The 16849-nt window shown below is 39.0% G+C and overlaps 2 protein-coding genes across 2 annotated transcripts in view; one reads left to right on the top strand and one right to left on the bottom strand.

Annotated features, from left to right (window-relative positions):
- Positions 1-5684, top strand: part of atxn10 (ataxin 10) — a 21793-nt gene extending 16109 nt beyond the window's left edge. The window contains exons 9-11 of the mRNA XM_053508600.1: positions 681-859; positions 2184-2247; positions 3272-5684. Coding sequence (XP_053364575.1) covers positions 681-859; positions 2184-2247; positions 3272-3471 — 443 coding nt within the window. The 3' untranslated portion in view covers positions 3472-5684. The remainder of the gene's footprint in view (positions 1-680; positions 860-2183; positions 2248-3271) is intronic.
- Positions 5685-5787: 103 nt separating this feature from the next.
- Positions 5788-13752, bottom strand: wnt7ba (wingless-type MMTV integration site family, member 7Ba). Its single transcript, XM_053508601.1, has 4 exons — positions 13571-13752; positions 11222-11448; positions 8590-8861; positions 5788-6776 (listed from the first exon to the last, which is right to left on the bottom strand). The coding sequence occupies exons 1-4, from the start codon at positions 13651-13653 to the stop codon at positions 6297-6299; spliced, it is 1062 nt and encodes a 353-aa protein (XP_053364576.1). The 5' UTR covers positions 13654-13752; the 3' UTR covers positions 5788-6296.
- Positions 13753-16849: the final 3097 nt, after the last annotated feature.

Genomic DNA, 16849 nt, shown 5'->3' on the forward strand with positions numbered 1-16849 from the left:
CTTGTTTACGCTCTCGCAAGACCAGATAAGTTTCAGCGATTATCTTGATTCCAAAATTATTAAATAAAATCCTAGAGTAAGCCCCACATTAGATGTAAAGCATTTGAATGGGCTATTCGTCAGATTCTGTGGTTATTCAAATGCCCCTAACTGGAAAGAGTCTATTTCTGGACAGTTTGTCTCATTCAGAAAACACATAAAGCAGTCATCTCTCTGTATGCCACTGCTGGGAACTTACTCCACCACTAGGTCATACTCCATTACAGCTACACGCTACATTGTACCATGGTTAGAGACACAGGGGACGACAGTACATGATTTATCTCTGGATTTGCTCTGTCTGCTGTTTTTTTTTTTTTTTACTTTTTTTTTTTCTTTTTTAGTAAATCTGCCATTTGGTATTTTTCCAGTTGAATATTTCACAAGGACATTGCATGAATAAAAAAATGCACCTCAGGTACTAAGCATATCCTTAAAGCTGCAACAAGATTACATCATTAAATGTGTTTATATTTAACACCTAAACATATCGCCTTAATCTCATAAAACTTTTCTTTAAGTGGTATTAAGTTGGTTTTCTGGCATTCTTCTACACAAAAACAAAATGACCTTTCCATCATACTTTTCTACATATTATTGTTTGCCCTCACTTTACTATCTTAATATCTTGTATGAATTAGAGCTCCTGAAGGAAGTGCATTTTCTGGGGAAGGCCAGTAAAAATGTGTTCAGTGCAGCACAGGATTTCTCTCTGACATCATCAGACAAAGTGGGCACACACCCTGCCCTCAGCTTTAAAGCACACCTCATCCGGCTGATTGGAAACCTGTGCCACAGACACACAGCCAACCAGAACCAGGTACATCACAAGCAAACCACACAAATTTATGAAAACAAGAATATTATTATTGTATTGTAACAGTAAATAAAACTAGCATTACTGTAGTTAACATTACAATACACATAAATCTATTTTATGTAGCATCATCAAACGTGTTCCTTTATCTAAATAAATATATTGCTCTTTTTTCAAATGAAGCATACAGACTAGATGATTCTAAACAAAAATATCTATAAAGTTTTTGTTTTTTGTTTTTTTTGAACAGCCATGTTATTCACAGCACTCTGGCTTATAGACACATTGTCATTTTTTTCTGAAAAGGAACAGTCGACCAAGAACCAGAAAAATTATCGGAGGCTTTGTATTCATGACAGATTTAGCACAAAAAGCAATCTGGATTAAATTGCTTCTTGTGGTTTGTCCTCTTACTGAATATTAACTACTTGGGTTCTGATTTTCAGTCACTGAAGTCTTTCTCCTTGAAAATTAATCCAGGGATTATTATGTACTGATAAAAGCTCCAGAATCTATCTGAATCTCTTTGCTTGTATCATCGCTTCTGCCCCTCTGCAAGCTGAATTTTACTTTGTTCTTCTCTCTCTCTCTCTCTCTCTTTTTAATGAATTCCTTTGGGAGTACCCTCCTGTGATAGCAGCTTTAAAATCACTCCCATTCAGGCAGCTAAGAGCAGAGACTTGCACCAGTCTTGCTAAATGGGGTCAAGGCACACAACTAAAGGGTCAAAGGCCAAAAAACAATAGCGAAACATCCCAAGATTGTGGTCTCACTGATTAACTGTGTAATCCTTTGCTTGTTAAGGCTGCCACTCACTGCTGCATTCTCATGGGTTTCCCTGCTTGAAGCATATAGCATCTGTGCGAGCACAAAGGCATACCGAGCTTAATTGCCTTGTTATAGTTTTGTTCTTGGACATTGTTTACCTCCCCCACTGTCCCACCTAGCTTTCTGTTTTACACGAAATGAACAGGTGTGGAGTTTGAATTTCTTATTCTGTATTTTTTTTTCTCCACCGTAAATGACATTGAACATGTTAAACATGTTATTTTAGTCATTAATTTTGAATTATGACCACCCATAATGAAATAAAATAAATTAACCAGATACTGTGCATTAAGACTTAAAATCAGCCAGGTTTTTTTTTTAGAGCCCAAAAAATAAAATCTAATTAAATTAAAAAAATATATAGAATGCTTCTGTTTGTTGTGTTTATTGTTCAGCTAACTTAGTAGAAATTCAGTGTGTTTTATCCCGTTTGGTTTTCGTTTGGGCTATGTTTTCTGGTGTAGAATGTTTTCACTGTGTTTTTCATTTGTCTCCATAGGTCAGAGAACTGGACGGCATTGCCCTTATCCTAGACAACTGCAATATAGACAGTAACAATCCCTGTATCCTTGTTCATTTTAGTAGCTATATTTCTTTACTGAATATTTATAATTATCTTGTATTAAGAAAGAGTCTGTTTTTGTTATGTATAACAGTTTATGATTGAAATCCTTGAATCTCTCAAATTATTAAATACAGTACAGTGGAACCTCGGATTGCCACTAACTTGGTCTGTGAGCGTTTTGCAAGACGAGCAAAATCTTTAAATAAACTTTAACTTGATAAACGAGCAATGTCTTGACATACAAGTAGTACACATGCACTTTGTCTGCCAAGCGTCACATGATCTCAACTAGGCCAATGGTTCTTCTCTCTTGCACGCTTTTAGATTGTGGATAATCATCTCCCATGCTCAGTTTGTGTGCATCACTTATATAGTCAACATCCGTGTTTATTATATCATTGTGACCACGTCTGTTTTGTGTGTGCGTGTCCAAGTGTAGTGACTGTTTTTTTTTTGTAACTGTACTGCAACAACGGCCTGGTGAAAAATAAGGTTAAAAAGGCTGTGCAAAAAATTGCATTGACATACTAGCACGCTTCCAGAATTAATTATGCTCGCAATCCAAGGTTTAACTGTATTTAGCATTTTTATGGTACCAACTTGGTGCCTGCCAAACCAATTTAGCATTAAAAGCATCACTGAGAATGTGACACACTGATGTAGCTCAGTTGTGCTAGTGAGCTCTTACTGGTTCATATTAGCGCTCTTGCCACTTGGCATGATACAGATTGAGTGCTATGCCCTCATAAATGATGCCACAATATTGATAATAATAATAATAGTAATAGTTATAAGGATAATAACAGTGGAGCAACAGCCTTACCAAAACTGGGCAGAAGACCAGGTTACATTTTTATGCATTTTTATTTTTATCTGTCCAGCTTTTATGGGTTCTTTTTGGATTGGGAATTTTAGAATCCTGCTTTCAACATGTATACCAAGTTGTTTTTTTTTATTAAAATAAAAGCTAGAAATGTATGGTTTATGTTAAATTACATAATCCTCCTTAACCATTGCTCCAGTCATTAGCCAGTGGGCTGTTTTTGCCATCAGGAACATTCTGGAACACAATGCGGAGAACCAGAAACTAGTACAAGGCTTAAGGAGGCAGGGGGTGGCAGATGACTCCATACTCAAGGAGTTGGGCTTCTGTGTGCAGGAGAGAGATGGCAACCTGCTCCTCAGACCTCTCAAAAAGGAGAGAGAGCAAAGAGAGCACTAAACCTGGAGCCCTCATCTCATCCCTTCCACTCCTCTGCCCTCAAAATCACATTCTGAAGACAGCTTAAAACACCCACTAAGACCGTTGTGCACACAGAAAACACAGAGGGCATTTTAATATCCAATCAGTATGAAGAACACAAGGGGGCAGGGAAGCGGAGGGTGGGGGGGCACTTTGCTTTGTACTCTTTGCCTAAGAGGAACGCCAAGGGGCTTTTCTGCTGGGACTCATGCTGATGCCTGTGATGCATTTAGTGGCCTTTGATTCCAACTCCTGATGAATGGGATTCAAATCCTCTAAAACAAGGAGACCCATGTCTTCCTGGCTTTTCAGCCACCAAAGAAACTCTAGTGACCAGTGGGGAATAGAGGTTAATCTTTAATCCAGTGAGTTTTATGAAGACCTGGGGCCCCCTTGATCCGTTCACATAAGGGTTTCCTCTCAATAGCCGTGGGACTTGGGTCCCCACTTTTTGTGTTGGTTTGTTATGTGTTGTTTTTTTGGCTATGTTTTCTGCTTTAGGAATGTCACATATACAGGGCCACACAGTCCCTTAACTGGTTTTCTCTTTCACAGTTAAATGAATACTCACTTATCTGGCTGTGTAGAGTTTATTGCAGATGAATGGGCTTTCACTCTAGTCGTGGTTTAGACAAATTAGTTTTTACACAAAACACCAGATCCTTCTCTTGCAGTACTCAGATCCGTTGTGATTTATCAGCTATCTCATCATCTCAGTTTCTCCGCTAACCCATTATGCCCTCGGACGCTCACCAAGAGTTGTTTCGGACTGAGTGTAAAGGTATTATCCTGCAGGATGGCATGACACCTCATCTCCCACTCAGTCTGGCAGAATGAGCTGAATGTTCCTGACACCTGCATAATACCCGGCTGCAAAGGCCTCTCCTCGTCCCACTCGCCCTGTTTGCACTGCTCATATTTTTTAATGACAAAATGTTTGTTTGAAACAATTGAGGTTGACTTTTGTCCCAATCCAGGCTATAGTGTTGGGAGCTTATGCTGTTCCGGTAGCCAGCGGTTCAGACAGCTAACAAAACATGACTGCTTTACTTCTGCTCCGCTGGCTGCCTGTAATGCTTTTCACACAGGAAAAGAGCGCTGAGCGAGGGAATGAGACGGCATGGACAGCTATTCAAATGCTTGCTGGGCAGGACTGGGCGGAGAGGAGGGTCATGCCACGCCAGCAACAATCACACATCATTTAGCTGCTCTCAATTTGGAAACTGCTAAGTGGACATAGGTTGATTTAATTAAATAATTTTTTATATTTAAACACAATTTTTTCTGGTTTTGTTTTCAGCCCAACAGTGAATAGTCTTAAACATCAATTTTCACTGAAATAAAGTCATTTATTAGCCTAATAACATTGTTGCAATACTATACATATTACCAGGCTACAAAAGGAGATGGATTTATGTCGAAGAAAAAAATGGGCTACTGTAAAAAAAAAAAAGAAGAAATTAACAGTGTGCACATAATTCATTTGGGACACATCTCAGCATAATTAATGGTTCAATCCATAAAGAAACAATTATAACATATATAATAAGGAAAATAGTAATAATTACTCTTTTTCTGAATATACATGACATAAAGTGCCAGATTTTTGTGTAAAAAAATATACTTTCTTAAATTTGCCAGCCCTAAACCTTGCATAAACAATTTTGAAATAAAAGAATGTTGCTACCCATGAATCTTTTCAGCCCCCAGCTGTATGGTTAGGCAAATTCCATTGGCTCAGGCAGAATATTGGGGGGGGGTGAGTTTGTGCAAACTGGGCCAGTGATGTGGAATCCCATGTCTCTGGCATTTGTGAGAATATTCTGTGCATAGTTTGGTCACCCGATTGCATTTCCATGAAGTACTTTACCAGCTCTCTTGCACTCCTATACTTTAGTGCATGCACAAAAGACGGAGATGAACAGACAATGCATGTCTTATTGCCACACTGTGGTGGTTTGTTTCAGTATATCTTTTTTCTTTTCTTTTTTTTAACTATTCTCACAAAAGTATGCATTTTTTGAGAGGCCCACAACAAAACAGAACATCACACGTCTTACCACAGCAATCAGCAACGCATTCAGTGACTCCATCACATCTTGTCCAGTTGGCTGGGATTTAACTGGCCTGTTTTCTATCAGTGAGCAGCAAAGAAAAGCAGGGAAAATAAATACTCGTCTGCCAACTTTGAATCTGACACCTGCTTTTTTTGTGTGTTCTTATTATTACACAATTGTACTAAAATATTATGAACTATGGAAATACAACATATCAGTAGCAACCATTTTACGGAGTTGTAAAATAAACATTTGCCTTAACAAAGTTAGGACAAGAACTATGCAGTTAAATTTTCTCCCTCTCTCTCTCTCTCCAAAAGTGGATAAAGAGAAAATGAGTCTTTTTCAGTGTTCAAACAGATACAGTGTGTACTGAACATTTGAAGTAATCCAGCATGTTTTGTTGAGGAACACAAGTCTTTTCTCCAGTCTATCTACAGACACTGTTTTAACCAACCGCTCCAGTCTTTATAATTGTTTCTTTTGTCCCTTTGTCAATTCATTTGTCTGACATAATCACGCGAACGCAGCCACTATCAGATCACTCTGAGCTATTAAATGTTTTCATTCTGTGGTCCGTCCCATTGCATGAACTCATGCAATATGTCAGACTGTAATCAGTGCACTGTTTTTTGTCTCCTTCCCCTGCAAACGAGTACCTGATGTGCAACACGAAGCTATGACAAATTGAGCTTATTCTCACTTCCTCTTTGCTTCTGTGCCCCTCCGTGCTTCTTGTACTTGTTCTCATTTGCAAGTGAACACCTCTGTTTTTTCACTACAGGTGTTGCATTTGACGAAGCAGCACCACTGGAACTTGCAGTTACATTGCCACACTCGCGTATACTGGTGTGTGTCGTGACCACGGCCGCAACACATAAGGTTGCAGCCATCTGGGTGGGGTGAGTTGTGGTTGCAGAGACGGCCCCTGGTTCCTGTACTACCTGTCAACACATCCTCCTCACAGTAATTGGGGGAGCGGTCCAGATACACCAGGTCCGTTTCAGTGGGCTTGATGTAGTCATGTGACTGTTTTAGGTGTAGGAAAGAGGGCTGGCGCAGACGTGTGGCTCGCACTACTTCCACCTGAACAGCAGCACCATACCGCTCTTTTAGCACATAGCCAATCTCACGAAACTTGGGCAGTGTCGTCCAGCATGTCTTTGTGGTACAGGAACCTGAGACGCCATGGCACTTGCACTCCAGCTTCATCCTCTCTTCCAGAACCTGAGAGAGTAGACAAAATGTATCATTGTAGGGCAACTCTAAGGCAGATGAATGAAAGTCATGAATGCCCAACCATATTAGACTCATTTTTACCTATTAGCTAGTTATTACACTTTTCAGCAGTTCTTAGAGCAGGAAAAATATCAAAATGTGCTAGATTATGGCCTTCAAGTATTTACTACAGAATGCTACTGAAAAAACTTTTCTCAAAAAAAGTTTATTCACTCAGATGTCTGTTATAAAAATGTTGCAGAAATAGTATCATTTTGAACATTTAAAATGTGTGTGCTTTACTGATTTTATGATCAGCCCAGCTGATAAGACTTTTGAACTGAAATAAAAAAAAGTGAATCTATATCTAGAATAAAAAAAACACTAGTATAGATGAATGGTATTATTATTAATCTCAAGGAACTTGACTTGAAACTAAAATTGCGTCAGGTTTGACATTTGTGGTATTAGCAAATTCATGCAGCTGAACGATGAAGGAAATGCTTGACATTCTGCTTTGACTTGCTGCGGCAAATCAAACCAAACCCCATTATTCAATAAATTCTGCGCAATGCCCCAATAAGTATTGCCAGCTATATGTCAGATCTGGAAGGAAAAAAATGTTTTTTTGCCAAAACATACCTTGTAATTTTCCCTACCTTCCAACCGCCACATCAGAAGGCAAGAAAATCGTCCATGACTCTCAAGTAACCATTTGTTTATACAGTTACCGTTGAGTTAACAGTGGATTTAAAAAATATATATATATATATATATATATATATTGCTGATATGTTTTACAGGCAGTTGACTTTGAACCATTTCATTTATAGCTGAGATTAGCTCTGAATTAAAGGGACGGAAGACATTTCATCATTAGGACTAAAATAACATTACCATATTACTTTATATTTAACTGAATGTTTTTGATAGGAGTTTGAGCTTCCAGTACCTAACATGGATTTCATTATAGTAATATTATCACTGTAAAAATCAGCTGATAAGACTGTTTTGTTGTGTTTTGTCTTCTTTTCCTTACACCTCGTCATGGCGCGTTGTTAAAGCCGAGCAGGATGTGATTTGGCTGTGTATGAATAAAGAGAGTGAGACTAGCAATAATATCCTGTATCCTGACTTAATGCTCTGTAATTCAATGAACGGACTGAGGGGCTGTGGCAGGCCTCCAGTTGGCAGCCACTGGTTGAATTGGCCTTTGCATTCCTGTCACACACGAAGAAAGCCTCAACTCCATAACCACTCCATTAGGCACTGTAATTCTACTTATGGACAGGCTTTGTATGCCCAACAGCCCCCTTTTCTCGGCCTCTGAAGTGACAAATGAAACTAGAGAGCGCGGCTCAGGTCATGCTAGGCTAATCGTAAAATGGAACATTTCCATAATGCGTGCCAACTTGCCTTAATTATAAATGTGTACCTGGAGACACTGGAAAATGAACACTGCAGAATGTTTTGCAGAAAATATAATAGACCTGTGCTCCTGTGAATTATATTTCATAATGTGTTACATTTTGAAAGAAATCTTTTGCATTAGTCATTGCTTTTTGTCCCAAGCAGGTTATAATCATTTCTCAATGTCATACGCCTCTATTCCCTTATTAGAAAGTAACAGCATCAGTGTGGACTGGACCATTGTGCCCATATCCCCTATGTCAAACAATAGAGGACGATAATTTTACTTATTAGCCATCTGGAAAGTTATGTTACATCCCAAATGCCCCAAAACAATCTATGTTTTCACAACAATGTGTATGTCCTCCTTTTTAGATAACAATACCACTAAAATTAGCTTTCTATCTATTACCTTTCTGCCTGCCTCGTTGTTGTGTAGGTTCATGAGGCTGCGGGCGTTTTTTTTTATCTCACGAGCATCCACAAAGCGACGGGAGAACTCAACTCCATACTTGACGTCCGCTGAACATCCACCCCATTTCCAACCCTCCTCTTGGTTCTGGTAGCCCTGTTTCTCCCTGTCACAGCCACAGTGGCTCAAGTTGCCCTGACTGCAGGCTGCTGTGACTGCATGGGCCACTCCAGCTGCAGTGATGGCGGAGGTAAACGCTGCCTCCTTGCTGCCTAGGGAGAGGAAAGAGACAGATGCCTGTCGTATTCTGCTATACAAGAAGTGCTATGCAATGGCAAATTAGTTCTTGCTTTTAATATAAGAAGCCAGATTAGTCTGTCTCATAACCTCAGATAAATCACATAAAAAAATTTTGTAAGAAGACTGATTAAGGTGTCTTAGCTGGAAAGCTGTTATTTTTTCCCTCTTTAGACAAACTAAATGCATTTACTACTGTGTTTTATCAAACTGGTTCCGTGCAAAATATGATCTTTTCAGGGAAAATGAAAAAGTTTTACTAGTTTTAGTATTATATTTTTAAATAGTGTATGTCAAAGCAAATTGCTCATTCACTCATCGTCTGTACCACTTTATCCTGTATTCAGGGACGAAGGGGGCCTGGAGCCTATCCCAGGGTGCCAATGCATCACAGGGCATACACACTCACACACTCATTCACACACTACGGGCAATTTGGGAACGCCAATTAGCCTAATCTGCAGGCATTTAGTGTGAGGACACTGGAGTACTCGGTGGAAACCCACCAAGCACTGGGAGAACATGCAAACTCCAAGACGAGAAGTGAACCCCGGAGGTGCAATGCGATAAGACTAATTACAGGAAAAATGTATTTTAAATTTATCCACATATATATTTGAAGTGTCTTCCAGACCACCTCATATATAGAAAGATTTTAAACAGAAAAGGTTTACACATGATCTTTGCTAAGTCTGGGTACTCTTTTAAGTGTTCGCGGTGCCTGTTTACCATCTATTTAGCATTCAAAGTTTTTTTGCAGATGTGCACACATAAGTGCTAATTAGGTTGCTGTAAATGGACATTCTGATGGAACACACATTAAGTGTCCTAAGCATAAATCCGAAAGTGGTCTAAAGAGTTTAGTATCTGACCTGAGATGTGATCATTTTGAGTGGTGCTTGGTCAGGTCCTTTGCATTTGCAAGGGGGAACAGGGAGCTGGAAGTGCCCCCTGCTGGTGGTCCATCAACCACAAGGCTACATGTGGTCTGAAAGTTTGTTTGAAAGTTGGTAAGAGGGATCTTGTCTTAGCAGGTATCTGTCAAAGATAACTCTACCCATAGTACTGGATGGTGTCATTATGAACTGTAAATAGTTTTTTTGTTCCTGTATTCATCATTACCACTTTTTCCTAGGCATAGAGGTGGTGGGAAATTGGGCGTGAGGCAATTGAGGTCTAAAACTTTACTTCTATGACATCGAGGCCTACAAGCATATGTATGCAAAGTCATGTGAATATTTTAGTCTGGCATAGATGTCTTCTCCTTTTAGAACTTATTTACATAAACACACTGAAGACTCACTGGCTCATTGAATATAGAATAGAGTTTCTGAGAGCTCCAACTGAATATAAATGCTTACTACGTCATTAGGTGGCATTAAGTAATGCATCTGATGTATTTTATCCCAGTACTTAACATAGTCCTACTTCCACAAATGAATGTGGGTTGCTTTGGCCAAAAGCAAAATAAAAATTATGATATTAAGATGTTTATCTGAGATGATCAAACCCCTACAGTGTTCAAACCCCTACAGAGTCAACTATGCTTTCATTCTCAATGGCGAGCAAAGAATATTTCGAAAAGTATGTTTTGGTCCAATCATGTGTAATTATTTGTGAACCAGGGATGACAAACACAAGAGTATAACAGAAAGGGGTGTGTCCTGATAAAGGAAAGCCTACCACAGAAAATACCACAGCAGAGAAACAGATACATTTAATTGAACAAAAGAAAAGAAAGCTGCCAGCTTTGAGTGAACCAATACCCCCCCCCCCCAAAAAAAAGCTATTGTTACCAGGGCCACTGGATTAGACACAGCTTCCAACCACACTTTGACCAAAACAAAACATTTTTAACTGAGAGGCCATTTATATGAGCACTCGAGAGTTAAAACCCCATTACTCAGAAATAAATTCAGAAAATGTGCACCCTAGAAACCATAGCCTACTTCTTATGTTTGCGGTTTATTTAGTTGTGTGTTCCTTGTGTATTTGTGAGTGTCTAAGATGCTGAAACATATTACAGTAATTTCATTGCTGTTCGAGTAATGGAAGTTGCTTTTAGTCGAAGTCCAAGTTTAGTCACCCACAACATTTCTGGAAATGGCTACCCCCACACACCCACACACACACACTTCTTGTCTCTATTCTCCAACTTTCATCCCTTCTCTTGTTTTATATACTGTACTGCCACAGTAAGAGTTCATTTGCCAGATGAACTCAACCCTGCTTACAAAATTACAACAATGAAATCAGTGAAACGCACACACACACACACACACACACACACCCTTATGTGTCACTGAAAGCCAACATGTTAGGCTAAACTACTGACCCACTCGCAGCTCTTGGCCAAAGATGGTCCTCTCACCGAGGGCAGAGCAGTTCCATCGACCATAGCGAAACTGGTACTGACACTCGTTGATGCCCATCTGAGCACCTTCACCGACAACAATGATGGCATCCGGGCGGCTTTGACAGATGGCGCGCTGTCTGGGGGCCAGTCCGGGGATTTTGTTGCAGATAATATTGGCACCCAGTGCCACCACTGAGGATAGGGCCCTATGTAGGAGAAAAAACAGATCACACATAAATTAACAACACCTTTTTATAATAATAATAACAATAATCTCGAAATAATAATAATCACAGATACATAACTAAGTCTCTCGTACAGACAAGGACCCATATTTAGAAGTCAAAAACACATAGAGTGTCCAAGCAAATTAGCAAGCCAATATATGCTATTCCACGAACCAGGACAATATGTTAAAAAAAAAAAAAAAAAGACCAGAGAATATATGAGGCAATTAAAACATCAGCCCACACATAAAACTTGAACTATTCTTGTAATTCAAGCTTGCTTAAATTGAAACTGTTCTTGAAAAAGTTCCTTCTAAGGCCAGGTACTGTATATGCATGCCTGAAATTTATTCACTATATCAGTTAGCATACAAAACACCCCATACACAGTGTGTGCATGTAAAAAAGCTGTTTCCAACATTTAAAATGTCCTCTTAAAAGGAGAGAATAAATTCACCAGCCCCTACTATGTTTTTCTTTTATATACACTTGTCAAACAATGGAGGATCTTATCTCCCCACACAGATCTGTAAAGATTTAACAGTCAACAGTACAAACACATCAAGCTACATCTGCCAAGCTACTTGTATGTGCTACTTGTCTGTACTTCCCATAACTGAGATTTTAATTCTAATTCAATGATGGGTGCAAGTACTTATACCAAAAAAAAGCACAGCTTGCAGTGTATGCCATCAGTGGTAAATGTACATAATACAATGTAAAGAAAACAATGTTCTATCATTTAATAATGTGGTGCTAGAATCTTAACATAATAAGACCACTTCTGAAACAGAATCTGTGCACTCTCATCTTATTTAAACCTCAAGTATGTGGTCTAGTCGATTTTTTTTTTTTATGTATGGCTTCTTAATTTCCTTGTGGGCAGACTGTATTAAAACTCTGTGACCAAAACATCAGAGATCAGAGCAGAGTGCGGGCATACATTACTCCCACTTACTTTATGGAAACAGTTTGACAGATAATGTGATGATCTTTTGTGAAGTGCACTGGCCGTAAGCACTGGGCATTGAGCAAGGCTGGTTATGCCATTAGGAAAATAGAACAGTAGCCACTAATTGCCAAATGGAAAAACAGAACTCTTTGGGGTTACTATTTTCCAGTGTCAAGTACACCGCTTGCCAGTTTAAATTTCGAAGATTCTACATCTCTATTTGGTTCTGGGCCAGTGCATAAAATATCGTATAAAATGAAAAATATGCTGATTATAATTTTCATTATTGCTGCAGTAAGTAAGCATTTTTGCAATTTAGTGCCAATGTTTGAATTTCCATGTATTTTAGATTATTTTACAAAATAAAATAAAAAGAAATTGGTTCAATATCTTCAAAATGTAAAATATTTATTTATTTTTTTACATTTTTTTCTTTTTTAATCAACCAAATTTGTTGGAAAAGAGTCCAAGTTCTGCCTTGGTCATAATTATTCATGCTGAACGTAATGTATAATCTGTCTAACTTGTAACAGATATCATATATTAAGAGAAAAGAGTGGCAATTCAAATTCGGAAGAATTAGAGCAGGCATCTCAGGAACAATAATAGGAGTTAAATAATACACCTGACAGGATTCAAAAGTCTCAATGACTGGAGACAGTTACAGGTGTGTGGATGTACAAGTTGGTCTAATAAATTAAAGTAATCTCACATTTAGAAAGGGTTCTGCATTCTTTTGAATGAATATTATTTAGTTTTTATTACATTAGTAATATCTTTGCTATTGATCTATCCATTGTCTATAATGAATGAACCAATAAAAAGGACATCTATGAAATCTAACAATTAATGCCTTGTAGATATATTAAAAAAAAAACTATTTGTTCTAAAGTTATGCAAAGTTTTGCACTCGATTGTAATTCCCAATTAAACCGTAATTTATCAAATATTTGGTCAGGAACAACAGGTTCCAACGCCTTCTTCATGCAGGAGCGTCCCATACTCAAGCTCACAATAACGTAATCAGAAGCGCGCGTGCAAACACCTGTCTCCCACAACGCTACACATCCACACGTTTGTTCATCGCACAGAGCAGGTAACCAGGAGTGGAGAAGAAAAGAAGAGAGGAGGCAGGGATGTGAAACCCACAGGTAGCTGCCGCTGGTGAGGATGAGGAAGAGTTGAGCGTAGGAGACCGACAGAAGAGCGGCGCGCGGCGAAAGCACACGCATGGTGGCATGGGACAGCAGGATGAGGCGCGTGCTTCGCTCGGGGGTCCTTCCCGGGTTTCCGGAGCTTTCGGAGAGCCGAGATGCGCTTCGGTGTTGCCCTTGTCGGTGGAGAGCAGTCCGTCGCGCTCCTGCATCTCCTGCTTACGGGAGCGGTGTGTGTGTGTGTGTGTGTGCTTCTGTGCGTTCGTGCGCGTGTGTGTGTGTGTGTGCGCGCGCGCGCGTCTGTGCGTGTTTCAGTGCGAGCTGCCGGGGATCTCCGGTTTACAGACTGCACATCACGCACGCAAAACCCTGTCTTCTTTCATCGCATTGCCATTGGCAGACAAGGAGGTGGGAGACCCTTCCATTCGCCCACTTTGTGTGGTGCACAAGACAGCTGAATGACTCTCCTCCTCCTCCTCCTCCTCTATCCCTCTCAGCACACTGATATCGATCTGTATGAAGGACAGCTTTCCCGGGTTATTAGCTGTCCCGATGAGTTGCTCTGGAGGACAAATCCCTGGACAGACTGTTTTTTTGCTCGTTCTTATATATAAGGGAGGGAAACATTGCAATGCAACCTTAGGACTGGTTACTGTATACTCTGTGTGGTAAAAAAGTACAGTAGTGCATTACTATTTTTTTTTTATATCAGCTGGTTGCACTGAAGCTTTTGGGAATAATCACATGGAAAACATTCATGAAGCAGTAAATAATAACATATTTTTGCTGTGCACAAAGCTGCAAGCTTAAATTATTATATAGATTATATTCAATTAAATATAACAGTCTCTCTAAATATAATGCTATTCAACTGACTTGTAATGCCATGATGTGAAGCCTGCACATGGATATATGTTTTCTTTCCAGGATCATGATGTCTTGGTGGCTAACACTGTTGCCTTGCACCTCCAGGGTCTGGGTTCAGTTCCCTTCTCATGTCTGTGTGCATGGAGTTTGCATGTTCTCTCCATGCTTACTGGGTTTCCTCTGGGTAGTCAGGTTTCCTCCCACAGTCCAAAAACATGGAGTTTAGGCTAATTGGCATTCCAAATTGCCCGTAGTCTCCAGGGATAGGCTCCAGGCCCCCCGCGATACTGGATAATATAGTATAAATCAGTAAGCACTGTATTTTGTCGAATTATTTGTTAACATTACTCTGTTACAGAAGCAAAGAGATCATCACAAACACCTACTGTACTATACAAAGGTTGGCCCTGTATTCCTGATAATATTTGCTTATTGAACTCTTGAATCAGTATGTGAGATGAGACTGCTCTCCCTGGTGGCACAACATGGCCGTTGCAATATCATAAAATTTCAGATCTGAACTCATTGTCAGAGTATCAGAGTATAAAAAAAAGCAGTTTTACTCAAGTTTCAGAATGAGTCCATAAGAAAACTGTAGCAAATATAATTTTTTCAAAGTGGGGTGAAGGTTGAAGAATCAAAGTGAAATGCATTTAAGATCTCTTTTAAAAATGCTCTTTGCAAACACAAAGTTGTTTGCTCTAAAACAAAGGGGTCTGGAGGGAACTGTAGGTGGAGGTGGCCTAGTAGAATATTATAAAGCTTCAAAGAGTGGACACTTTTATGAGGCTTTTTAACTCTAACACTGAGATCAAAGTGCACTAAATACTGGAGGTCTTACACATATCATAAGGGGTTTCCAGTACACAGAAAGAATGCAAAACGTTGCACCTAATGGCTCCGTGTACCTTTCATCACTCACTCAGCAATGCTGAACTCATCAATGTCTTTATTAGAGAATCTCCAGCTTAAACCCCATTTAAGATCAGGCAACTCTGATGAATAATATTTAGTGACTGGGCCAAGGTGCTTGTGAGTAATGTCTCTGACTGCAGGTCACTCCATGGCACTATAAAACGTTGCAGTCAGGGGAGATTTCTGGAAGATTTTCTTAGACAGAGAAAAGAAATCCCATGAACTACCATAGCTGGTGTATTCGACCACAGGTCTGAAAGCCAAAAGTGCACTTTAGCTGTGCTGTCACTATTTGGAAGTTTATATAAATGGTATCTGTTTCTTTTCAGTTGTTCAGGATTGTGGTGAAAAAGAAAAATAGTGACATTTTTTTATTCTGAGTGTGGAGGAACATTGTCTTGTCTTGTTGAATTTCAGCAATGGCCCATCACCTCAAAAGCCAGTAAGAAAGTCTTGTCATGATTATTATTCCCATCAAATCTTGTGACCTGATATTAACGGAATTCTACAAGCTGACAAAAGGAAATTGCAACCATATTGGCTCAACTACAGTTTCAAGCTATAATAGTCGCAAAAATGCCGTGCGACTTTGTAATAAACAGCTCAGATCAAAAGGAAGCAGCATATTTTTATCAATGTGTTGCATATAAATGTCTGTGCAAATCAGATCTTTATAATCCATGCCAGAATTTTTTTTTTTTTTTTTTTTTTTTTTGCTTAGTGCTCAAGTTCCCATGAAACAGACTCCAGGACACAAACAAAGAAATAGAAACATCTGGTGACATATGAGCAGTTATGGTATGGTTAAAAGTTAAAATAAACTATTGACATGGTGGTTATCTGCTCCCTCCTTCATGCCAGTGTGTTCAGTAAATGATTGCTGAACACTCCCACATGCATAGAGAGCCACATTACAACCAGTTCATACTGGAACATAAGTACATCTGGTTATTTAATTCCCTCTTAAATTTGCTCTTACTCAATTAGAAAAGGCTGTATAGGAAAATCAAAAAGCTTGTTCATCCATTGGGCCTTTAGAACCTTCAATGTGTATGTTTTTACACCTATAAACACTCTGTAAAAGCTAATAAATTAAGCATTTAATAATAAGTTAAAAATACATGTATAATACAATATGTATACAAAAAGGAAAGAGAAACAGCAACTAAACAACATCCCTTTTTTGGAATTTCTGTACTGCAGCTATGTTTAAATAACAGCATGTTAGTATGCTATGTGTCCTTCACAGAGGACTTTATTCAGCCTTCTCTTTTATTATCAAAACCATGAACATATCTGCATGTGCATCAGCAAGATCATCATTTTGTCCTTCATCATAATACACATATTAAAATGCTAAAAAAAAAGAGAATCTCTGTTGTTTCTTTATTAAAGGATATTTCATGACAAACATTCATGGTTTAACATTTTTGCTATAATAACCCACATAGCATGTAGACATTCAGCTTAGTGTAAAAAACACAGTTGTTCA

Source organism: Clarias gariepinus, chromosome 12 (assembly GCF_024256425.1).
Source record: "Clarias gariepinus isolate MV-2021 ecotype Netherlands chromosome 12, CGAR_prim_01v2, whole genome shotgun sequence".
NCBI classification, from domain to species: Eukaryota; Metazoa; Chordata; class Actinopteri; order Siluriformes; family Clariidae; genus Clarias; species Clarias gariepinus.